The sequence below is a fragment of the Carassius carassius genome, chromosome 15 (genome assembly GCF_963082965.1).
Source record: "Carassius carassius chromosome 15, fCarCar2.1, whole genome shotgun sequence".
Taxonomy (NCBI): Eukaryota; Metazoa; Chordata; class Actinopteri; order Cypriniformes; family Cyprinidae; genus Carassius; species Carassius carassius.
Genome location: NC_081769.1, coordinates 13,023,784 through 13,050,328, shown reverse-complemented (window position 1 = coordinate 13,050,328; position 26,545 = coordinate 13,023,784). Strand labels below are relative to the sequence as shown.

Here is a 26,545-nt window from a genome sequence, read left to right as displayed (position 1 = left end):
CAATCACAAAGCCAGGTCATACTACTGCAACCAAAGGATTGATGTCATGTTCTCTTTTATTGCTTTTTATGTATGATAAGGAATACCCAAATGAATAAATAACAAAAAGCCAAATGTATTTCCTTGGATGTAGTGGTTTATCACTTGTGTTTACAGATGAACTGATCTCAAATGGATTTCTTTGTACGATTCTACTGCCATCTTTCACTACAAAACTTTCTGTTGGCATGATGCTGTAACCGCTCCTTTGTTCTACCTCTTTCCTTCTCTCTGTAAACTAGTGTACTTGTCTTTCTCTCCTCCTCTCTCGTTCCATGTTATCTGTCTATTACTCAAACCCTGTGCTGTCTCCTCTTGGTCGAAGAATCATATTCAGAAGAAGTAATACGTTGGATAAAAAAAAAAACACTATTGTGATAAAATTGGTTTATAATTGCGTGGAGTCAACACATTTAGCAAGCTATACAGGCACAAATCAATTCACTTGGGACTGACTGAGCTGTAAGAGGTGTGATATAATAAGTGCTCTGTGATACGTATATCTATGCATGCTTTACTGAAGGTTTTGAGCGGGTTCTTCCTATGTGCTCTTCCTCTTCCTCCATCGGACTCTCTATTTCCCATCTCTTTTTCCTGCACGAACAAAACACCTCCCTGACCTTCAAGAATATTGCTATTCCTATATTTTTTCCCAAGATAATGAAGAACAAATGAATAAATGAAGCAAACAAAGCATTATTGCGCACTGTGTATTTTTAAGACGTGGCAAAAAAGCCTGCATGCTATTCAGACCATTAAAACAAATAAAAACGAATCAGTTATAATAATTAAACAAAAATTCAATGATAGAGTAATGACTTTGCAGCTTAAATTATGTAGTAAACAAATCAGCTTCATAATGAATGTCTAGTGATTAGATGAATATACCAGGTTCAGCACAAGATCAATCAACATTGTGACTAAATTATTTGTGGCACAAAAATAAATTTACTTTTCTTTTTTTTTTTTTTTACGATTTGGTTACAGAGGCACTCACAATGACAGTGAACGTTCAAATACACAATGTTTCAATATTATAGCTACAAGATATAGAAAATATTAATGTGAAGGTGGTTTTAGTGTGAATTAAATCAATTCCTAACATTTTGTGTTTAAAATTATACAAATTCACGACTTTGTTACCATGACAATGTAATTCTATAAACACAAACCCTAAAACGATGATAACAATTATGATTTAAACAGCTTTACAGTTGTATTTATTAAAATATTCACACATTTTCACAGAAGAATTAATGTAAGTGCTTTTATAAAACTAAAACCTTCACTTTTTTACTTTTAACCACACCCCCTCCCAAAAAATAGATTGATTAACAATGATTTTTGCTTATTTAAAGAAAACAAAGGACAGATGTTGTTCTAATCAATATTGTAACAAATGTTTTCAATTTAGCCAGTGTTATTTTAGTATTATGTACATACTATAATAGCATTTATAGCTTTTATTATAGCTATAATTATTTTTCATTTTTGTTTTAATTTTAATCAAGGTTCCATTAGCTAATAATATTTGCATTAACTAATGAGCAACACATTTGCTACAATATTTATTAATCTTTGTTTATTTTAGTTAATTAAAATACAACTGTTCATTGTTACCCTATGTTAGCTCAGGTACATTAAATAACATTAAAAGATAAAACTTTAGATTTTAATAATGCATTAATAAATGTGGCAATTAACGTTAAGATTAATAAATGTTTTAGAAGTATTTTTCCATTGTTAGTTCATTAATGTCAACAACTGTAACCTAGAACTTTCTAGAACTTTAACTTCATTTGACTTAAACTTCTAATAATATATATATATCGTTTCAGCTTCATTTCAATTTACATAATTTAAAATAATCTTAGTTATAGCTAACATTAGCACTGAACTGAGTTAAACTTGTATTGAACCTGAAATATTGTTTTCAATTTCACATCTATACAATTAAAAAGAAATATCAGTTATACCAAGACAAGGATCAGATCAAATACAAATCAATTGTTAAGGAAACAAATCTTTCATTTTTACAGATATAATATCAGGTTCAGCAGACAAACACGGGATCGACTAGCAAAGAAGGAGAAGACATTCAGTGAGATGTGTCAGACCGACTGTCCATATGTACAAATATATAGACAACAAGTGAAAAAACCTCTAGAAAGAAAGAGTATAGAGAGTCCTGTAGAGTCGAGAGTAGAAAATCAATCATCAAGTCTGAAGGTGCAGCTCTTGTGCTGGGCCCAAAGTCGGCACCATAATTTGGTTTGCATCCCCCCGGAGGGCTGAATTTGAGAAAATGACAAACAATCGGCCTATAAAGGCTCCTCATCACTCTCTCTAGCAGCATCCACCTCTCCTTCAGGCACAGAATGACGAGAGGAGAGAGGGACTGTGGAAGAAGAAGGGGAAGGTAGTTGCTCCTGAGAGGTGCTGGCGATACTTCTGCTGCTGCTGCCTGTGGCTATATCACACTCTTTGACGTCTGTCTGGATACAACTATCAGCGGACTTGTCTTTAGTTTCTCTTTTCACACTCTCGCTCCACAGCTCTCTGTCCCGTGTGGGAGAGGATGGGATGGAAGGGGAACGCGAAGGCTTTTTGGCCTTGCGTCTGGCGTCTCTGAAACTGGCCAGAGGAGGACGCAGTCGCACACCACTACGAGTCGAACCCTCGATTGCTTTCTGGAGCTGGGAGTGAAAAAGAGAGACGAGCAGAATTAATTACTCTAACACTAGAGCATATGATAGGAAGAATGCAAAAATACATGTAGACAGACAATCTTTACCTCTTTTAGTGCGACCACCCCAACCAGTTTACCAATACTAGTTACATACGCATGACTGAGACCCAGCAGAGAGAACAGGGTGTGAGTCTGAAACAAACATGAAAAACATTATATTTATGCATGTATGGGTATATATTAGGGCTGTCGGTTTAACACATAATAAAGATAATTTAATTAATTGGCACATTTAATCTACATACCCCACTCTGGACCTATCTGACATTTCATACAGATGATTAGTGATAAACAATGCACTTATACAATGAGTTATATATTCACATATTTATATTCTGGTGTTTAGTTTAGAATCCGCACCTTGAATGAATCAGGTGATTCAATGATTCAATATCCCATTCATAAAGAGAGACATTTATTTAATTCCTGAATGAATCGGTTGTTTGAATGAATGGAATGAATGAATGACTCAATGAATTACTCATTAAGAAATTTACTGCCACCTACTGACAGTTTAAGTTTCTTATTTAGAGTTTTACTTTATACACACACACACACACACACACACACACACACATATATATATATATACACACACACATACATATCTGTTGCAGCTTAAAAATTTATGCATAATAAATTCTGTTGAATCAAATAAAATTTGATGCTTTTCACATTTAACACCAAACTTAGTAATTTAAAAAGTAATTTATCTGCCAAATTTGATGTGTGATTAATTTACAATTAATAAGATTAATCAACACATTAAATAAAAGATCTAAATAAAACTGTATTTTATATCTACATAATTTCTTTATTATTATTATTTGAATGCAAATATAAATATAGTAACTTTTTAAATTGGTTTAATTTTGGTTTAAAAGTTTTTTGTTTGGTTCTGGTTTATTTTTTTGTGTTGTTTTTTGAATATCTAATAAAATGAAACACATTTTTAGTGTGTGTGTTTTGTGGTTCATACATATAAACTTCTGAATGCAGGATATAATGATGTTGTTTCTATCACAAAGAAAAAAAAAACATTTCCCTGAGGGCATGAAATAATGAGAGCTTTGGACTGATATTTATATACAGATAAAAGTCTAAATCATGATTCACTTGGCAAAACATAAATCCTTAATATAATACACAGTATTTCATATGCGATCACAATCGGATTGTGGATTACCTTATGCAAAGATGTTCTCTCCACCAGCTGAAAAGGTGAGGGGTCAACACGGATCTGATCAATGTCAATGGGCTTATCCAGCTCTTCCTCTTCCCAGGCTTTGATCTGAACACCCCAATACAACATAATCAGGGTCAGGATGTCACTGCGAGTGATTGACGGCTCACAGACAGCTTTGTCACTGATGTGCTAATTGTGCCGTCTGTCTGAACTGCAGTGGAAATAAATCAATTCATCACCGTACCTCTTCAGGAGTCATGTTATCAACTACAGGAGGAGCTGCAGGGCTCTACGGAGAGAGGAATGAGAGGTAGATGGAGGGTCAGAAGTAGTACATGAATGTTTGAAGGATAACATAATAATTCACTAAAAATAACCCCTTAGATTTTGCAACTTGTTTAGTGACTCCAAATGCCCTACACAGCATGTTTAATGCCACCTGCTGGTGTGAGCTGAGCATTTTGGAAAGTGACAGGACAAAAGTCACAACTGGATTTTAAAATGCAAAAATATAAAAATGTGTGATTTCTTTCTATTCAAAGTAAAAAAATATACAAGCTACAACATTAAAACAGAAATAGTTAAAGAAATGTTTTACATGGAAGAACAGTACGGAAAAGGATTAGGGCCAAGCAATAATAAAAAAAATAAAATAAAACCATCTCGAGATTAGTCATTAAATGTTAAATTTAGATTAAACTCATTACATTTCCAGAATAAAGTTGTTATGTTTTGAGAAAAAGACTAAATTTCAATAGACAAGTTGCAGGCCATTTGATCTTCATCCATGGTCCGCATTTGGCTCGAAAGGCGGACTTTGGGCACCCTGCCAGATGCTATTTACAGTGAAAATAGTTATATGTACTATTTACACTAAGTGACAACAGCAGCATTTTAGATACGTGCTATTTACACAAAGAGAAACTAGCCATTCTATTTACGTTATGTAAAAGTAGCAGATCTTTGCAATAAGTGTAAATAGTAGCTAATTAGATGCTATTTATACTTATAAATAGTGGTAGATACTATTTGCACCTCAGTTTTGTTGTACATTAACAGGATGCAATAATAACACAGATTTTAATAACAATTATTTTATTGGGACAACAAAGCCCTCACTATTGAAATTTAACCGAGATGGTTTTATATTTTATTATTATTAAAAGGCCCTAATCCTTTTCCATAGAACAGAAACAAAAGTTAAAAGCAATTAATTGTGTTTACCAATCATGATTATGACATCAATTAAATGTTATACTATATAATTGGCTGAGCAGATACATATTGTATTTTTCCCTTTTTTGTTTGCTGGTTTATTACTTTGGGAGTAAAAAGTAATAGATAAAAAGAAATTGTGTGCACTCTCAGGCTTCTCAGGATCCGTATGCTGTCAAATACCATGGACAATAATTTATAAAATATTTACAATAGAGGTCTGTAGAGTAAGGCACATAACTTTAAAATAAAATAAAAGATATTTTACAAAATTAAAGATATAAGTATCGTCTGAGATAATTAACAGCACGTAGAGATGATTTCCTGCTTTAAACTTGTGTACTCATGTTAACTCTGCTCAAGTCTTCAGCCAGTTGTACTGTCCTTGTAAGTGACAACAATGCAAAGAGACACACCTCCAGCTCAGTCTGCCCTGATGAGGAAGATGAGGAGAAAAGACGACGAAGAGTCCTCCTCACAGACTGTAGGGCACCTGCTACATAAATAACACTGGTCACTATTTAATTGTGACTATTTAAAAGACTAAAGATTTAAGTAAGACTATTTAAGTCTTGATATCACAAACCTCTTCTGGTAAACATTTATGTAGCTGGTAGAAATGAGCTTGATTTCTAACACAAGGTCTGTATGTTGAATTGTTGAACTGATGTAGAGTTGGATACTGATCAGCAAGAACATTTTAGAACTTGTTGCCAGGTAACAATAAACACAAACTCACCAGGTGTGGAGTGATTTGTGGAGATGTCTGTGGTTTTGGTGGACCCCAGTGGGCCGTTACACTCTTCAGAGACTGTGTTACCCTGTAATCATTTTGGTTACAGTGTAAGTTTAGATTTTCAGAAAAGAACATTTATTTGGCATAAAGCTCTGCTTACTGATGTAAGTTCAGACAACTTAACATCAACCTCTGAGCAAAAAAAAAAGATAAGAAAAAAAAAAGTTCTCTAGGGTTTTTCTGGGAACAACAGTGTGAGAGCACACTTTTGGAGCTCCTCCCACCTTGTCTCCATTCTCCTCTCCAACCTCCTCATCCACAAAGGCGAAGGACTCCCAGTTGACCTTTGACCCAGGGCTGGTCACGCCCTCACCTCGGATATAAACCCGCCTCTCAGCTGAGAGGGACCAATCCAAGGCGGCCTGAAGTTCACATCTCTCAATGGAGCCCAATAGAATCATTGACTCTGGGGAAATAATTGACTTTTTCTCAATTATTTATAAATACCAACTTAGTTGGTCATCATCAGCATAGGTGTACTGTGTTAACCTAACTGAGACTTGTTATAGCACTTATATATCATTGCTCTTTTTGTTGTTTTTGATTGCTTCCACTGTCCTCATCTGTATGTCGCTTTGGATAAAAGCGTCTGCTAAATGAATAACTGTAAATGTAAATGCATACATTAACTAGCTTTTGAACCACCTTTAACCAGCAAGACATGCCTGGTCAACCAGTTTCATCAGAAAGACCATACTGGCAGACTAGTTTAACCAAATTAATTTCACTGTTGAACAGTGTGGCTATGGTGCTGTTTCTGCCTCAGAGGAAAAAAGTCACTGTAAATTTACATATCATACTTGCAAACTTTGTTCCCGTAATTGCATTTTTATTTCTCACAGTGTGACTTTGGTAACACTTTAGATTAGGGAACACTATTCACACGTATTACTAGCATATTGGATTTTTATTAGAACTTATAAAACACATATTAACACATATCCATATTCTAGATCCCGTAACCCCACCCAATACCTGAACATGACTACTATAACAACTACTGTAACGTACTATGAAAAAGCAGTAATTAGGAGTTTATTCAGGGAAATTTCTCTAAAGTGTTACTGTGACATTACATCTAACAATTGCGACTGTTTATATATCGTGATTTTATATATTTTTTCACAATTGTGATTTCCCCCCCCCCCTCACATTTGCAACTATTTCTGATAATGTCATGATGTGTTATTCTTCATCATCTCACAATTATTAAAAAAAAATCCTGGTGAAAATAGGCTTGTATACTATATCTTGCAGTATCTCAGATTTGTGACTTTTCTCATAATTGTGTTAATTTCTCTTAAATTATTTACGCTGGTTTTAACTGGCCTTTTCAATAGGAAATATAATCTGCAATATGAATACAAAGTGGTTTGTTCCCCAACACAGACCTTTGGAGTCGACGAGAGGGATGGTTTTGAGAGACATGGACTCCAGGAGATCTTTCAGCTCTCTGTAAGTGGACTGAGGTGACAGAAACTTTATTTTCTTCACCATGATGTCCTCCACAAAGATATTATATTTACTGCCATGCAGAGAAAAAGAGAGACGGATATTTTATGTCAAAAGACCAAGACAGTTTCTGTGAATTCTTTCATTTCCCTTCTGTGGGACAGAACCATCAAATAAAACTCTAAAACATTATATTGTTTGAAGGGAAAAGAGGTCAAAGATGCTATCATATATTCAGATGCAATATCACGTCTAAAAATACACCAGCCTTTAGAGATCTGGTAGTGGTACCTGATGTGGCCAAAGCTGAGCTCTGGAAGATAGGGCAGCTTTTTGACCTGAATAATGGAGTCATAAAGAGAAGGCTGTAGACCCTGTGCCACCATGTTGGCGAGAATCACGGCCACCATCATGGGCAGGATGTGCGAGATTTGACCCGTCAGTTCAAAACAAATGACTGCTGTTGAAACTGTGTGTGTGACGGCTCCTGTCATTGCAGCTGCCCCTACACACACAGGGAGAAGCAAATGGTAAGATGCAGAAAATTTGAAAGAGAAAGTATACGAGAAGAATAAATCTGCTACTTGAAGAGTAAAAATGGATTTTAGGGGTGTAGGACTAGCTGGAAGGGGAATATTTGCAGACCTATCACTGCATAGCCTCCAGGCAGGATTTGGTACACAATCCCATCAAACAGAATTCCGTTCGGAAACAGCGTGGCCATGATCTCACCCACCAAACGGCCGAATGCTGCTCCTGCTTGTTGAAACACTATCATATTATCTCAGTCACATTACAATTAAAAATAATGTATGAATCTCATCATGTAGATATTTTTACCCTGCAAAGCCTATGGTATCATATTTGCTATGCAAATTTCTAATCTAAGGCCTCTGAACTATTAACATGATCAAAACTTTGCTGAAAAATCTGTTGCCTTCTGTCATCTGATTGATAGTTTATACGTTTGAGAAACCAAAGCATTTAGTAAAGCTAATTCTAAAAACGTCCACATAGTACACGTCTTTTTAATCTGAAATCTTTACAAATTTTAATGGAGTAAATGCAAGAACACCTTTTATATTGTTACTACTATTTCATGAAAAACACTTACTGGACTTAAGCTACTTCCATACATAATTTTTTGAAAAAGAGTTTTAAAATGTGAGTATTGAATATGATACATCTGGCTTTTGAGGAATTTTTATTTTTACATATCTCCCTCAATGTTGTATTTTACTAATTTATATGTTTTGCCCCCACAATAAAAAAAATAAAATAAAAAAACTCCAGAGCTTTAATTATAAAACTAAGCATTTAAATATCATCTTACAAATCTACTGCTATCAATGAAAAATCTGATTTTCATTACAATTTACAATTTTACTTTGGCCAAATAAATATCAGCAATTGAACTAAAGTGCATATTTTTGGTCCTCTGAATAATTTTATTTTATGTATTTTTTTCTGTAAGCATGAGCACCATATTCTACTTGTCATGATCACCAGCTGGAGAGCCCATGAGCTCCTCTAAAGGGCATTCCATCCAGTACCTTGCCATTCACTTAGGACTCCATTTCCCATAATCATTTGCCCAAACTCATCAGCACTAATCACCAGTTCACAGCTGCCTCATATTAGTAGGACTATAAGAACAGCGCACACACACACTCTTCGCTTGGGATTGAATGTTGATTAGCTCTTCCATGTTTTCCTAGTTTCCATGTTTCTAGTTTCCCTACTTCCTTGCCTTCATGTTTTGATCCCTGGACTTTTTCCTTGTTTATGATTGTTTGCTGCCTGCCCTGACCATTGCCTGAATTGTGGATTACTCTTTTGCATTTGCCCTGGATGTGTGTTTCCTGATGTTTGACACTGCCTGTTTTGACTAAGCTCTATGGAATAAAGCCTGCACATGGATCCCCACTTTGTTGTTACACCTCCCTTCATTACAGAATCACCAGCCACACCTGGATCCAGCGGCTGTTTGAGCACTCCAGGCCAATCATGGACCCAATCAATCAGCTTCTTCACCTCTGGCAAAAGGATATTCTTTGAGTTCTCGTACTGTGTCATTACATGATGAGATTTCATTTAAGGACTTTTTTATCTGCCAACCCAGAGACTTTTCATAAGATTTCTCATCCCATCATGGCCGCCGTTCCAGAGCCTTGTCTTGTTATGGAAGCCATTTCTGAGTCTTGCCCCAAGTCTGGTCGAGAGAGGGCTTCTGTTCCCGAGTCTAGCTCATAGATGATTTCAGTCCATCACCACTGCCCAATGTTTATTTCCTCCCCTGATCTTGTGTCTTGTGACTGCTTCAGCCTCGAAACAAAGCTTAGTGTTCATTCCAGCCCCTGACTTTAGTCTAGTGGGGTCTTCAGCTCCTGAGTAAACAGCACAAAGATGGCTTTAGTTCCTGAATCTGCTCCCGAGTCCACTCTAGTGCTACAGTCTGTTCCAGAATTTGCTGGATTCTCTAAATCCATTTCCAAGCTTCCTCCAGCCCTCGAGTTTGCTCCAAAGCTCACTCCTGTCCATGGGTTCGCTCCCGAGTTCACCCCAGTCTAATAGTCTGATCCAGAGTCGGCTCCAACTTACAAGTCTGTCCCAGAGTTCACTCCAACCCTTGAATCTGTCCCAGAGTCTGATCCTGTTCCCTCTGAGGTGGCAACTTCTGTCGTAGAACCTTCTCTGACAGTAGTAGCACACTTTCCCAAGCTCATGGTGTTTCCGGTCTTCTCTGTTCCTACCTCGCACACTATGTTTGAACTCTACCTGTTTCCTGACCCCTCTGTTATGGCTGCAAGTGTTGTCTCTGAACTCTCTGTATCCATTGAAGCTCCAGTTGCTACCACTGCAGAACCACTCCAGCTCCGTCTGCTCTGCCTTGGTGGTCTTTGTCTGCTCCGCCTTGGCTTTCTGTTACGCCGGCTCTGCCTCAGTCTCCTGTTCCTCCCCTTCCTCATGGATCTGGCCCTCCATCCCTCCCCCTGTTCCGCTTCTGCACTACCTCTCTCCGGGACTCTGGGCTGTTGAAGATCATCTGGAAGCCACTCCTTAGTGGGAGGGCACTCTATCCTGTACCATGATATTCACTCAGGACTCCATTTCCCATAATCCTTTGCGCGGACTCATCAGCATTCATTACCAGTTCACAGCTGCTTCATATTAGTAGGACTATAAGAATAGCACACACATACTCTTTCTTCACTGGTGAGTGAATGTTGATTAGCTCTTACATGTTTCCTAGTTTCACTGTTTCTATTTTCCCTGTTTCCTTGTCTTTGTGTTTTGATCCCTGGACTGTTTCCTTGTTTATGAATGTTTGCAGCCTGCCCTGACCATTGTGTGACTTGTGGATTACTCTTTTGCCTTTGCCCTGGATGTGTTTGATTGCTGGTGTTTAACCCTGCCTGTTCTGACTACACTCTATGGAATAAAGCCTACACATGGATCCCCACTTTGTTGTCACACCTTCCTTCATTACACTGCTCTATTAAGCTATATGAGACATGAAAGTACAAAAATATGCTCTTTTTTACATTAAAAAAAACTAATTTAACTGTTCCATTTAATATATATATATATATATATTTTTTTTTTCTGACTAATATTATACAAGTCAGGCTTCACAAGATTAATACTATACTAGCCATACCCACTTAATATTTGTATTAAATATAATGTTTTAAGTTATATCATGACTTATGAACACTGAGATATAAACAAAATGATAATTCCAATATAATATCCAAAATTGATTGCTAGGTCTAAGAAAATTATATGATATGCTAATAAAATAGAATGACTGACCCAATATAAAAACAGGCATGAAGGCTCCAGAAGGGACCGGCATTGTAGTAGAAACTGCAGACATCCAGAACTATAAGTGCAGGGAGACAAAAAAGAAATGGACATTTAGACAGCATACATGATGGAATTTGGCTACAGAAATATTTCTTCAACAAATGAGCACCTTCATGATGAAGAAGAGGAGAAGGATGACAAAGACGCTGACTTGTGGGTGGAGCCAGGCAGCAGAGAGACCCAATCCAGGTGGAGCTGGTGAACCCCAGATCTTTGTCCATGTGAAGTTATCAAACAGTGAATTAATGCACTCTCTGGGCATCAGCTGCGTGATAAAAGAGAAACAGACTCCACATATAAAAGACTTCCAAAAGACACATTCACGATGCAGCAGTGAAGGGAAACAGCAGCTGCCTGGTGAGTCTCAAGCAGCTCTTTAATGACAGTTTTATGGTTAAATAAACTAGCTAATCTAGGCTACGTTTTGTTACAATGAAGGATCCATATTCTGAATGTGAAATCCCTTCTCTTATGGAATGGTGTAGGAACTCGTACGTAGGTAATCTCACAATTTAAAGGTTACATTTTTTACACAAAAAAATGAAAACCAATCTCTAGAAATATCAGTAATATGATAAATATGCATATCAGATGAATAAAAACTAAATAATTCAGTGCATGTTCAAAGGTTGTTTTTAATATTTGGTTCTTGCAAACAAAACACATGTTTGAGTATGAATGTGTGCAGTATATCCAAGTAAATACACACCTCTCCAGCCATGAACTGGCCGAAGCCCGGAGGAAATGTGAAGGAGGCTATAATTAGTGTTACTGCACCAGGGTAAATCAACCGGCTACAAAAAACAAACACAGATAGCACAGATATAATTACCACAGTAATGGTGTATTATCATAATATTTCATATGCAATACAAGAGAAATAATAGTACATTTTCTTTAAGTTAAAACTGGTTTGTAAAATTAGTTTGTGTAAATGGTGACTTGCTGTTTTGTGAGAAATCTTGTAAGTGCCGTTGGTCTCCTCATGATCAGAACAACTTGTCTGTTTAGATAGACAAAGAATGCCCCTAGAAACCCACATGAGATCCTGCAAACACACATTTAGAAACATCACCTAGAGATCAAAAATTGTGACATCTATTTAAAGATAACTTTATATTCAACAATCATTTAGATTCACATATACCTAATTAATAACTACACATACTGTACCGTATTTTCCGGACTATAAGTCACACTTTTTTTCATAGTTTGGCTGGTCCTGCGACATATAGTCGGGTGCGACTTATCAAAATTAATTTGATATGAACCAAGAGAAATTAACTAACAGAAAACATTACCGTCTACAGCCGGGAGAGGGCGCTCTATGCTGCCAGAGATGCTGCACAGTGCTCTTGTATTCTACAATAAGCAGCATATAGTGCACTCTCGCGGCTGTAGACGGTAATGTTTTCTCTTGGTTCTTTGTTCTAAATAAATTCGACTTATAGTCCGGTGCGACTTATATATGTTTTTTTCCTCGTCATGACGTATATTTGGACTGATGCGACTTATACTCAGGTGCGACTTATAGTCCGAAAAATACGGTACATGCATATACATAGATACACACTAACCCACACACCCGATTATTGCAAAAGCTGGCAGTTCCTGAAGGTCAAAAGGGAAATCCATTCGAAAGTTTGTACGAAACAGCGCTGTTATCGTAACTGTGGAAAAAAGTTTTAGTATTTTAAGCAAAATCACTGTTGTTCTGAATATCAGTGCTGATATTTACAACTACAAAAAACTATACATGTGTAATATTGCTTTTATACAACAGTTCAATAAATATTGTTAATATTAAGTAGATGCAATACTGACACTTTGCCTATTTTCCCCCCAATGATATAGTTACACATGAAGATAAAGCATGATGAAATTTTGCGTGAATTCAAACCAATAATGATGTCTGTTTACTGAAACACAATTATATGGAATTAAATATTAAAGTGAATAATTCAGTGACTCACTCATCAACTGCTGTAACAATATAACCTGCAAAATAACTAGGGGTCGACCGATATAGTTGTTTTTGACAGCCGATGCCAATATCTTGGAAAGCATGGGGGACGATAGCTGATATAAGGCAGATATAAATTTATATATATTTTTAATTCATATTTAACCCTCTGGGGTCGACAAACTCAAATATGCGTTTTTTGGCATTTTCTCCTTATAACACAGAAAATAACTTCAATTACACTTTCAGTTTTGATCGTACAGATAAGAGCAATACATCAATCGAATCTGTAAAGGGTCTACTTTTATTTGTATTCACACATAATAACAACAAAATGTTGTGCATTTACAAAATAAAAAAAAAAAACAGGGTGTGCTGTATACCGCCTTGGTCTGCATGATCTTCATTTAGAATTGCGTCATTAAAGAGAGATGTATCTATGGAAAGCTTGACATGTATACTTTTTTCTTATCGAAAACAAGTATTCTGTGATAAAGTAATCTATGTGAAAACAACGCAATGTCCCGTCTTTCACGTCTAACTTCATTACCTCTAATGCGACCACGACCACGCACTGAGCCCGCCATTGATGTTACAGTAGACAACGTGAAGCGCATGGCTTGTAAAAAACAAAGCAGCGAGACCGTTCATCAAGTTTTTTTTATCATACTGTTCGCTTCGCACTGAGAGGAATAAGACAATTCACCCCAGGAAGATGCGGTGAGAGGAAAAAGCTTTGAATTACCTCAGAAAAAGATCATAAACATAAGTCATTTTTTTTATTAATCTACTTGTATGTTTTCACATAACTTTTACTAGTTAGACTTTTTTATATAAAAAAATTTTTTTTATAAAAAAAACTATAATTCCTGACTAAATGTATAATCAAGTGAAACATTAAGAAATTTCATTCACATCATCTAAAAGTTTCACGATGCCAGGGTGAAATTTGAAATCATGTGACAATGGATTTAAAAATTTTTTTTAAAATAATTATATAAAATAAACAACTTATACTTTATAATACTATACTAAAGTATTTTTCACAAATAAATAAAATATTTAATAAAAAAGAGGTAAACACTAATCAACAGGGCACTTATGTGCATTGAGAATCATATTTTTCAAATAAAGCCAGGGTAACACTCATTTTATTTACAGCACACAGAGATGACATGAATATGACAGTAGGTGAATGCATAAAGTGCAGCATGATTTGAATTCACAAGTTTAAAATTTATAGCATTCACATTGACCGCCGTCACACAGAGAACACGCCATCATGATGGATACACATACATACTTCACAAGATCTCACAGCTGGATTCAACAAAGTTTGCAAGTTATGTGAAATTAAATATTCATTAGTCATTCAAAGATTTATTGAAATGATATAAATGCATATTTGCTTAATGCTGACAGCAAACGAGAAAGTATTATAATATTTGCCTTTCTATTACTAATATTATAAAATCAATCATTATAATACTTTTTGTATACATTTGAATTCCTTTGTCTGATTATTAGACAGACTTCTATCCATATTAGACAGAACTGTTAACAATGACAGTAAAGAAGAGGGAGAAAATGAGCACTGTGAGCTCAGGTGCTGCCGTTTTATGAAAAATGCCAAATATCGGCCAATATATCGGCCTTGGCGATATATCGGTCGACCAATAAAAAGAAGCCACTGAAAAATCCCAACCACTGAATGTCTGTCTGAAACATGCAAATACACAACCAGACCTGACAGAATCTGTGAAAGGTCTCAGTGCTTTTGGACTGTACATCAGCACTTTATAACATTGCTTGGATGATCAAAACAGGCTGGAAATAAATGTTGTAGAATGCATTTCATTTAAACTGCTCAGTAAGCAGTGGACAGCTTGACATACAGCATTAAATTAATTTATTATTCATTTATCATATATGTTTGTGCGTATGCTTCTCACCAGAATCTTTGTTCCACACTGACAGTACTCGGAATATGAAGGCACTGAATGTGGCAGCGAAATATCCTCTCCAGTAATTCCTTACTGCAAAATATGTTGACGTGACCTCAATACTGAACAACACACCTGAGAGATAAAGAGAGCATGAGTAAAAATAGATAAAAAAAGAAAGGTAAATAACAGCAGAGAAAGCAATTTAGAGAGAGAACACTAGAGTGCAAGAGAGGTGAATAGTATTAACAAAAACAAATAATAATAGTTCAAATTATCAATTGATAAATAGTTTGATTAATAAAAAATTAGAAAAACATTAAAAATACTGCTAAAGTAATGACTGTTTTCAAACAGATTTCCCCAAACACATCTGCCATTGGTCAATCAAACAGTTAGCCCTGCCCAAAACTCACTGTATTGTTTGAGACAGTGTTGCTGTGTCTGGCTGGTCAGTATGCACAAACAAACCACCAAAGTAAAAGTATGCAATACATTTGGGTTCCGTGAGTAAAAGTACCATTCATTTTCTCCATAGGTTAATTGGTTAACACTTTAGTATAGGGAACAGTTCTCACTATTAACTACTTGCTTATTAGCATGCCTATTCATAACATATTGTCTGTTTATTAGTACTTACAACGCACATATTCTGCACCACCACCACCATTTTTCATCCCTTATCCTAATCCTACCCAATACAACTACCTTACTAACTATTAATAAGCATCAAAATAGAAATGTATTGAGGCAAAAGTCATCGTTAACGGTTGGTTAATGATGAGAATTGGACCTTAAAATAAATTGTAATCTGATCATTTATAAACCTTTAAAGGCAGACCTACTTTGAATTATGAAGACATTAATACTTTTGTTGAAGCTATCACTATTTCAACTTATTTCTTACGTAATTGTGTTTAATGTTGTTATTCCTGGTGAAAAACAACGCTGCCCATGATTCTGTAGAGAAATTAGATAAGCAAATATAAAACAAAAAAACACTTCTGGAACGGCTGCCAAAAAAGTGCACACTAAAAAAGTGATAACATTATCTAAGGAAAAATTGATGACGGGCTGTTGAATTATTAGAAAATAATGCACACCCAAGGCGGTAATGTGGCTTGAGGGTCTGCATTATTTTCTAATGATTAAATGGAACAGAATAATTATTCATATACTGTGGTTAACACACCACAAATATTGTTCAGGTATTAAAAGAAATTCATAAGGTTTTTGTCCTTAAAACGCTCTTGTGAGTAGGATTAATTTCTTGCGCATCTCATCCAATACCTCCATTGCTAATTACAAAACATCATTTAGATCTAGTAAGGAGGTTTCAGCCATTAATAGCAGACTAATGCAGTTAATAATAAAGTTATTAGACAGAGAGAGGAAAAGAGAAAGAGAGAGATTAAACGTGCATGAATCATGAGTCTCTGCATCTCTCTACAGTGTTCTCATCAGCGTCTATACTAACAGTGAAACTGTAAGTTTACCTGATTCAAGAACTGCGCTGTATTACCTTGCTTGTGAGAAATGGCACTCAGCTTTTAAATTGAGTTTTACTTATAAAATAATCTGAGCAGCACTGACAACATGTTTCTGTGCACGTGTATGTTTCCGTGTGTGCACATGTGAGTCTTTACTTTATGTGTGTGCATTTGTATAGGAGAGAGTGGGAGAAATGCTATATTTATTTGCTTGGTCAGTGTTGTTGTGGGTTAAAAAATACTTAATGAGAGAGTTATGAAAGCTTCACACACAAAAACTTTTAAAAGTACTTAAAATGTACTGGCACACTCTTTATCAAGCAATCCTCTGAATATACACACTCTTTAAGAAACATAAAACATGCACAGCATATGAATTTATAACACACGGGTGCTTTTAATTGTGAAGTGTTGATTAGCTTAATTATTCAGCAGGCATCAAGCTGAAAAAGAACGAAGAGGAAGTGAAAACAATGAGGATAGAAAGAAGGGGAGATTTTTACCTCCAAGGGGAGTCCCAAAACAGCAGCCCACCCCAACAGCACATCCTACTGTCAGTATGTCTGTGTAACCATAGGGGTTCTACTGACACCGAGACAAGAAGAGAGAGAAAGTGAGAGAGGGAGTTTGAGGTAAAGGCAGAAAAGAAGAATGAGAGTGTTCGAGGGGAAGGAGATGAAGGGATGTAAAAAGAGGAATAGATTAGGAATGTCAGTGGGTACATTGCGTGGGAGCGAGAGAGAAGTAAACATGAAAGAAAAATAAGAAAGAGTACAGCCAAATGGAAGGAGAAATAAAGGGAATGATGGATAAAAAGCAAAGGAAAAACAAAAGGATTATGTCAATACACGATTGTGTGGATTCTTTCATTGTGGCAAAGAAAGCCAAACCAAAGCTTTACACACATACCAACTAAGCATAAACACCCATTAAAAAAGAGAAAGGGTATGAGAGGGATGAACATCATGTTTTAAACTAATATAGAGTGCATATACATAATACAAAGCAATGCATGCTGGGTAAAAGTGGGTGTGACTTGCCTCCCACTGGGGCAGCGAAACAGGTGGCCACTCCTACCGCACAGGCACACACCAGCAGATCCTGAACATGGGCACTATTCTGGGTAATTTGGGTGGGGTTAAAAAAACAGCATCAGGAAACACACATCCAAGACACATGCCAAAAAATACCATCACTATTAATACAGACAGACAAAAATAATGAGGTGTTGGGGAGAGACAATGAGACGGGGATAAAAAGAGAATAAAGGGAATGAGAGGAGAGTAATATGCAATTAGTATGACTAGCATTTATTTCAATTCATAAACATTAGACACGCAGACAAATTGCAATATTAAACCAAGTATAACATTCAAAAGCAGTTCATCATAATCCTTAACTGTTGATCAGAGACAGGTTTTGGCATCGGTCTACTCATAAAATAACTTGTGATGGCTGTGGCATGGAGTGGGAATTAAATGCCAATGAGAGTAACTTGATCCTAGATCAGCAATTAAGGTCGCCAGCTTCTGAAGAGTAACTCACACGCTCATGCCACACACACACACACACACACTCAGGCGAACAAGCTCACAGGGGCTGGTTTTTACCTCATACACACCAGTGAAGATGGACATGATCCTGCTCAGCACTGCCGCACATATACTGGCAATATGCACAAAAGGACCCTGGGGATTTGACGGAGGTTATGAATCAATAAACTGCAGCAGATCAAACAATGAGGAGAGTTTATGTAACAAAATTAATTTCTGGGAATCCATCAAAGAGCTACAATTAGTGATGCAACCGGTTAGCAAGATAACTGAACTAATAAATGAACAGAAGAATATGAGAACAAAAGAATGGGGATGGATGGATTGATGGATGGATGGTTAGATGGATAGATAGACAGATATAACACAGACAGACAGACAGACAGACAGATAGATAGATAGACATACAGACAGACAGACAGACAGACAGACAGATAGATAGATAGATAGATAGATAGATAGATAGATAGATAGATAGATAGACAGACAGACAGACAGACAGACAGACAGACAGACAGACAGACAGACAGATAGAGACAGACAGAGACAGAGACAAACAGACAGACAGACAGGCAGGCAGGCAGGCAGGCAGGCAGGCAGGCAGACAGACAGACAGACAGACAGACAGACAGACAGACAGACAGACAGACAGACAGACAGACAGACAGACAGATAGATAGATAGATAGATAGATAGATAGATAGATAGATAGATAGATAGATAGATAGATAGATAGATAGATAGATAGATAGATAGATAGATAGATAGATATGGAACAAACAGACAGACAGATAGATAGAGACAGACAGAGAGACAGACAGACAGACAGACAGACAGACAGACAGACAGACAGACAGACAGACAGACAGATAGATAGATAGATAGATAGATAGATAGATAGATAGATAGATAGATAGACAGACAGACAGACAGACAGACAGACAGACAGACAGACAGACAGACAGACAGACAGACAGACAGACAGACAGACATACAGACATACAGATAGATAGATAGATAGATAGATAGATAGATAGATAGATAGATAGATAGATAGATAGACAGACAGACAGACAGACAGACAGACAAGACAGAGACAGACAGACAGACAGACAGACAGACAGACAGACAGACAGATAGATAGATAGATAGATAGATAGATAGATAGATAGATAGATAGATAGATAGATAGATAGATAGATAGATAGATAGATACAGACAGATAGACAGACAGATAGACAGATGGATGGGTAAAGATAGACAGACAGACAGACAGACAGACAGATAGATTAGATAGATAGATAGATAGATAGATAGATAGATAGATAGATAGATAGATAGATAGATAGATAGATAGATAGATAGATAGATAGATAGATAGATAGATAGATAGATGGATAGATGGATAGTTAAACATGGTTAAATATAGCTAGATACTGTATATATAGAGCTATATATTCTAATAAAATAGTGCACATTTTTATATAAAAATATAAAATATGTATGTAGCAGAGGTCCACCTCCTTCCCGATGGGCATACCACTGCCCAGCCCAGCTGTAAGACCAATGACTTTAGCCACAAACGCCTTGAGCGTCAGATACTCTTTTAACACCACACCTCTGAGGATGGTCTTGAGTTCAGGGATCCCAGAGCCTGAGGGACAGAGAAAATATTTTCAAGAGAGAGGGAGTGATGCACATAAAAATTAATCCATAAAACATAAACACAATTTAATACAGAGAGTAGATCTTGTCACACTGACTATTAAAACTGAAAAAAGATTGGAGTGTATCCTCCAATCTGATGTGGAGCTATCAAAAACAATGTGGTGAGGAGAGGTGAGAGAACAAAAGATAAAACGAGACTATGATGATCACATCATGAAAAGCAGAGGTGGAAAGTAACGAATTACATTTACTCGCGTTACTGTAATTGAGTAGCTTTTTTGTGTACTAATACTTTTTAAAGTAATTTTTTAAATCTGTAATTTTACTTTTACTTAAGTATATTTTGTTTAAAGTATTGTACTTCGCTACATTTTAAAACACATTAATTACTGAGTAAAAAAAATAAATAAATCGCTCCCTGGAAACTACGTCAGTAAATAATGGGCAGGAGGGCAAACTGGCGCAAAAATCACAAGAAAGATGCAGACGGACAAAACAGGCGTTAGTGGTGCAGACACCGCTGAAAACGAAATCCCGTCATATTCTGAAGTTGAACTCGAAGGAAATGAAGTGAACCCCTGGCCATATGTATGCTCTATTATGCAGTGTAAGCTGTACTTGCCTAGGAAGACCAAACTAGCAGCTTATAAAATCTCGACAAGACATCAACCCTTCGCAAGAATGTAGAGGTAAGCTAAATAATTGCATCGTTGTATTGGTGGTTAAAATGAAGCTTTGACATGTTAGCAAGAGGTTTTCCACAAATTAGCCAAAAAGACAGTGGTGAGGAGTGTGTTATATATATCGTCTGCGATAATATCATATTTTTTGTTTTAATGATGTGCGCGCGCATTTATAGTGCGTTCTTTCACTGTGTGATTCAGTCTCCTAAAATGCATTTAGAATGATCACAAAATGTAAGATATAGGGGCAGAAAATTCACATATTTATAAAATTTTATATATTAAATCAAAATCACACAAAGAAGGCCCTCTTTTCCTCCAAAAATCATCATGAATATATACATACATACATATATATATATAACAGTTCAGTAAACAAGTTAATTAAGAGACTTGCGTTTTAGACACAATATTGCCTTTTTTAGCTCTATTTCTACAACAGAAAATAATTCCAAACACAGCCACCAAAGCACAGTTTTGCGTCTCTGAGCAACGTGACAGTGTTTCGTTCCTGAATTAATCAACCGTTTAAATGATTCGGTTCAATCGCAATGACTCACTTATTAACAGTGACTTGCTGACACATACTGGCCATTTTAATATCACATTTAAAGTATCTTTTGATTTTTTTAAATTAATTTCTTATCATTTCAAATGAGTATTCAACATTTTATGTCTTGTATATCAAAACATTATTCATGCATTTGTAACTGCAGGTTAAATGCATTCTTGTCCTGCACTAAACAGTGTAATACATCTAAATGCCACTTCCAATGAATCTTCTGCATTTCCTCTGCATTAAAAGATGAGTTTGTTGATACTGATTTGCCTGGTAACAGCCCAAATGTTTTATTATTCTAAATAACTGATTCCTTTAATTAAAAACAACTAGTTTGAGATTAATAGACCTATCCCAGGGGTGTCAAACTCAGTTCCTGGAGGGCCGTAGCCCTGCAGAGTTTAGTTCTAACCCTGCTCCAGCACAAATATCCTGTAGTTTTCAAATAAACCTAAATGATTAGATTAGCTGGATCAGGTGTGTTTAATTAGGGTTATATCTAAACTGTGCAGGACTGTGGCCCTCCAGGAACTGAGTTTGACACCCTTGGCCTGTCCCATTTTGACTCCCTCCCACTGTTAAAATGTAACTAAGTAATTTTTACTCTGAGTAAATTTTAAATGAGCTACTTTTTACTTTTACTTGAGTTGATTTTTAGACTGGTACTTTTACTTGTACTTAAGTAAAATTTCATTAATGTAATGGTACTTTTACTTGAGTAGAATATTTTTGTACTCTTTCCACCTCAGATGAAAAGAGGGCACAAAGATTTGAAGTGTTGTGGGGGATTGAGGTGGATTGAGGACAAAAACGAGACAAAAACTGAATATAAAGCATAATAGCAGAGTACAGATGACAGAACAGAGAGATACAAACATAATGTGTGACATCGTGAGCAAAGAACCGGAATAGAGATGGGAATGCAACAGTAAAGAACAGAGGACAAACAGAAATAATACAGGGTAATCAAAGCAGGAATGAGAGGACGTACACAATACAAGATACACAAACCTATAGCTTGAGGAGAGACCAGATGACAGAAGAGGGATGCAAACACGACGAGGATGATGGGATATGAGACCCAGGCCAGATACTGCAGAGCCACATTCCCCTTCAGCTCTCCGTACATCCACTTATATGCTGACAGAGAAAAACAGAAAGGTTGAGAAAAGTTTCACTGTAGGATATTCTTTATTTCCTCACATCTATGATACAACACATCAAATTGGGTGTTGATTAAATTTAATGAAATATACTTAATGTAAAAATTTACACTATTTAGGCTGAATTAAGGCACAAATGTGTATCTTTGAGAATACTTCCTTAGAGACAAGGTGATGTATCCTTATAGATAACATTTTTGTCAGAATTACGAGATATAAACTCTCAGTTGCGAGTTATAAAGTCAAAATTGTGAGCTATAAAGTACGAATTACGAAATATAAAGTCAATAGTGAGTTATAAAGTCATAGTTGCAAGTTATAAAGTCAGAATTGTGAGATATAAACTTCATTGTGAGTTAAAAAGTCTAAATTGTGAGATATAAACTCTCAATTGTGAGTTATAAAGTCTAAATTGTGAGATATAAACTCTCAATTGTGAGTTATAAAGTCTGAATTGTGAGATATAAACTCAATTGGCGAGTTATAAAGTCAAAATTGCGAGCTATAAAGACAGAATTGCGAGATATAAAGTAAAAATTGCAAGTTATAAAGTCAAAATTGCGAGATATAAACTCTTAATTGTGAGTTAAGTTAAAATTGCAGAATTGTTTTTATATCTTTATATCTTGCAATTCTGACTTTATAACTCACAATTGATTGCTCTCAGATTTCATCAAAAATATCTTCAATTGTGTTCCAAAGATGAAGGTCTTATGGGTTCGGAACGACATGAGGGTGAGCAATTAATGCCAGAATATTAAAATGTTAAAATCAAATGTTGCATCTACTACTATTCTGTAATGGATCTAAGTTACCATGAACGAACAATAAACAAATGTAACAAATAGAATGCTCATTGTAATTATTATTAATTGTCATTAATGCTATTCAGTGCATTAACTAACACTAACTAATGGGACCCTTTTATAAAATGTTGTCTAAATAGAAGAATCAAATTTGAAAATTAAAGCCACAACTATTTCACAATATAACAGAGCCTCTCATACATTTTTGCTTAAATATATACACATTTAAAGTGTCACCAAATAGGAGCATTTACCTTGTAGGCTCTTGGCACTGGCATAGTCCATGCTCCAGCTAACCAGAGCCATAGTGAGGCCTAAAAGAACCAGGAAGATCCAGTCCTCGCCCAACTTTGTCACTATATACCTCTGGATCCGGGACAGGCAGTCTGCAATGCAAACACATTCAAACGGCTAGTCACTTTAGACCAGTGCATTTGATTTCTAGTTAAACAGAAAGGGTTTTCATTAGTCACTCACCCTGGCATTTGGAATAGGGATGTGGCTTCTTTATAGAGGAGGGGCTTAAACCTGGTGTCATGGGCCCCACATCCAGACTGTTATGATGTGCTCGGCCATGGCCTCTCCTGGTTGCCTTGGCATTGCCGGCATGCCTCTTCCATTGCCTTTCAGTCAACAGACGTGTGGCCTCCCGTCTGGCAATATTACCCAGCTGCTCCCGATATTCCCCATACAGCTGAAAAACACAGAATGCGGCTTTCTACTAGGAACGGAAATGACCACATGACACCCGCATTGTTCAGTGAGAAGAGTGATCGATGCGAAGAAAATGGAAGAAAATCAATGGAAAGAAAATCTGCAGTGAACAAAGTAAATATGGGGGAAAAGTCACCCTTGATGATGTGGATAACTGCAGTTTAATGGTGGAAAATCCTTTGATTTCACAACTCTCATAGTGCACATTGGTTCAGTGTGATTGTGTGCATGTGAGTACTTGTGGAAGTAGGAACGTGAAGGGAATCAATGCAAGTGTGTGTGTGGTGGTGAGTAACAGTCATTTATATATGTCAGACAGAAATAGTCATGCTGTCTAACAGGGCAGAATGGAAAAAGCGCTCCCCCGAGATACTCTCAATCAGACGTACAGTATACACACACTATTCAGCCGAAAATGTAGTACTCAAAGTTCCCAACTATACTGCACCAACTTAAAAAAGCCAAATATCCCAAAAGGAAGAAAGAAGAGATTACGGCTGCCATGAAATGGAAATTGCAACCGTCTTATCTTCTCTATTGTGATTTATATTTGAGTGGCTTATTGGATGGCAAAACAACATAGGGTGGTGCTTGATTTAGTCCATTGGGATTTGCTTAAATTGTGGGGATCGATTAGAAGAGGGTGCTGCAAAGTAAATGGAGGCCATAAAAAATAAGAACCATCTCTTTTGATTTCTTGGTGAGCTACATGAGTACACAAATGCAAAAATAATGGGCTGTCCATCATGCTCTGGATATTGGCCAATAAAGGAGGAAGTGATCCACCAAGACATTCTTCACCTTCCTTCCATTACACCCAATACTCACGCCTACATGCATACATTCCTGATCAGCACAGACCCCACATGGTGCGAGACTGGAGGGATCGGATTCAGCCCCCACATGCCCACTCAAAAACAAGAAAAAAAAATTGAAATACTGTCCATCTCTCTCTCTCTCTCTCTCTCTCTCTCTCTCTCTCTCTCTCTCTCTCTCTCTCTCTCTCTCTCTCTATATATATATATATATATATATATATATATATATATATATATATATATATTTGATGAAATGATCAAACATTTGGAGGCATTTATCTCAAATTATTTTTCCAAACAGCTGCATTTTTGGTAGCTTTACACAATTTATAAAAAAAAAAATTTCTGTACATAACTCAATCAATCAAACCATTATAGTATCATTTAGACCGGATTAGTGAGACTTGTACCAATAAATTACATTGAAAACTTTGCAGTACCAGCAGTGTGCTGCATTCCTTCAAATGTAAATCTACTGTAGGTTTATTTTCCAAATGCAATCATTTTTGAACTTTTGTGGAACAAAACTCAATTAGGACAAAGTTATTCTCTTACACTAATAAATGGCTTTTTTAAATTAATTTATGAACAATTATTATATGGTAGATCAGTAGTCAGTCTATGTTTAATTTTAATGGCATTTCATAATTCTAATTTAGGATGAATACTAAGGGTATTAAAAAGGAAAGTACTTTTAATTATGATATATTTAATTTTATTTAATTATATATATGCATTAACTAGCATACACTACCAATCAAACTTTTTTTGAACAGTTATATTTTTAATGTTTTTCAAAATGTATCTTCTGACCAACAAGCCTGTTTTTATTTGATCCATAATGCATTGTGAAATAATTTTACTATTTAAAATAACCTAACCATAAATTAAATACATTTTAAAAATGTAATTTATTCCTGTGATCAAAGCAAAATTTTCATTACTTCAGTCTTCAAATGATCCTTCAGAAATTACTCTAATATGCTGAATTGCTGTTCAACAAACATTTATTATTATCATCAATATTTAAAACAGCTTTTTTTAAGGATTTTTTGACGAATAGAGATATCAAAAAGATCAGCATTAAGCCGAAATAAAAAAAAAGCTTTTTTGTAACATTACACTATATCATTCAAAAGCTTGGAGTCAGCATCATTTTTTTTTCTTTTTTTTTTGGTGATGGGGAGAGAGATTACAGAAATGAATACTTTTATTTAGCAAGGATGCTTTAAATTGATAAAAAAAGTGATATATAAAGTCATTTATAATGTTACAAAAGATTTCTATTTCAGACAAATGCTGTTCTTCTGAACTTTCTATTCATCAGAGAAACCTAAAAAAATCTACTCAGGTATTTTCAACCTAATAATAATAAACCAGAATTGATTTCTAAGGGTTAAAATGACTGGAGTAAGGATGCTAAAAATTCAGCTTTGAAATCAGAGAAATAAAATACAATTTACAATATATTCAAATATATTTCTTTTTTTAAAATTGTACTGTTTTTATTCTGTACTTCGGAACGAATAAATGCAGGCTTGTGATGTGAGCAGAAGAGACTTCTTTAAACACATTTAAAAATATTATTAAATATAACAATATACTATTTTTATATACAATTATATATATATATATATATATATATATACACACACATATACACACACACACATGCACACATATACTGTATATAGTCTGTAATTGTTAACTGTTAGCATACAAATAACGCAAAATATTGATTATAATGTCCATAACTGTAAATGACTTCATAATGATAACATCTAGAATTTATTTAGAATTAATTCATTTGAATGAAAGTGAACAAAAATGCTGAATTCTTTGGCATGCATTCATAACGGAGACAAACCCACCTCTTGT

General features: G+C 35.7%; 1 protein-coding gene across 1 annotated transcript in view; it reads right to left on the bottom strand.

Annotated features, from left to right (window-relative positions):
- Positions 1-601: 601 nt before the first annotated feature.
- The window catches only part of LOC132158148 (chloride channel protein 1-like), a 34,486-nt gene continuing 8,542 nt past the window's right edge, over positions 602-26,545 (bottom strand). The window contains exons 2-23 of the mRNA XM_059567444.1: positions 23,613-23,829; positions 23,390-23,521; positions 22,178-22,306; positions 19,777-19,910; positions 18,314-18,391; positions 17,744-17,822; positions 15,223-15,348; positions 12,893-12,977; positions 12,254-12,355; positions 12,017-12,101; positions 11,417-11,572; positions 11,254-11,323; positions 8,083-8,193; positions 7,729-7,942; positions 7,377-7,510; positions 6,210-6,391; positions 5,929-6,010; positions 5,606-5,685; positions 4,219-4,263; positions 3,975-4,079; positions 2,834-2,920; positions 602-2,735 (exon numbers count right to left, since the gene is read on the bottom strand). Coding sequence (XP_059423427.1) covers positions 2,361-2,735; positions 2,834-2,920; positions 3,975-4,079; positions 4,219-4,263; positions 5,606-5,685; positions 5,929-6,010; positions 6,210-6,391; positions 7,377-7,510; positions 7,729-7,942; positions 8,083-8,193; positions 11,254-11,323; positions 11,417-11,572; positions 12,017-12,101; positions 12,254-12,355; positions 12,893-12,977; positions 15,223-15,348; positions 17,744-17,822; positions 18,314-18,391; positions 19,777-19,910; positions 22,178-22,306; positions 23,390-23,521; positions 23,613-23,829 — 2,808 coding nt within the window. The 3' untranslated portion in view covers positions 602-2,360. The remainder of the gene's footprint in view (positions 2,736-2,833; positions 2,921-3,974; positions 4,080-4,218; positions 4,264-5,605; positions 5,686-5,928; positions 6,011-6,209; positions 6,392-7,376; positions 7,511-7,728; positions 7,943-8,082; positions 8,194-11,253; positions 11,324-11,416; positions 11,573-12,016; positions 12,102-12,253; positions 12,356-12,892; positions 12,978-15,222; positions 15,349-17,743; positions 17,823-18,313; positions 18,392-19,776; positions 19,911-22,177; positions 22,307-23,389; positions 23,522-23,612; positions 23,830-26,545) is intronic.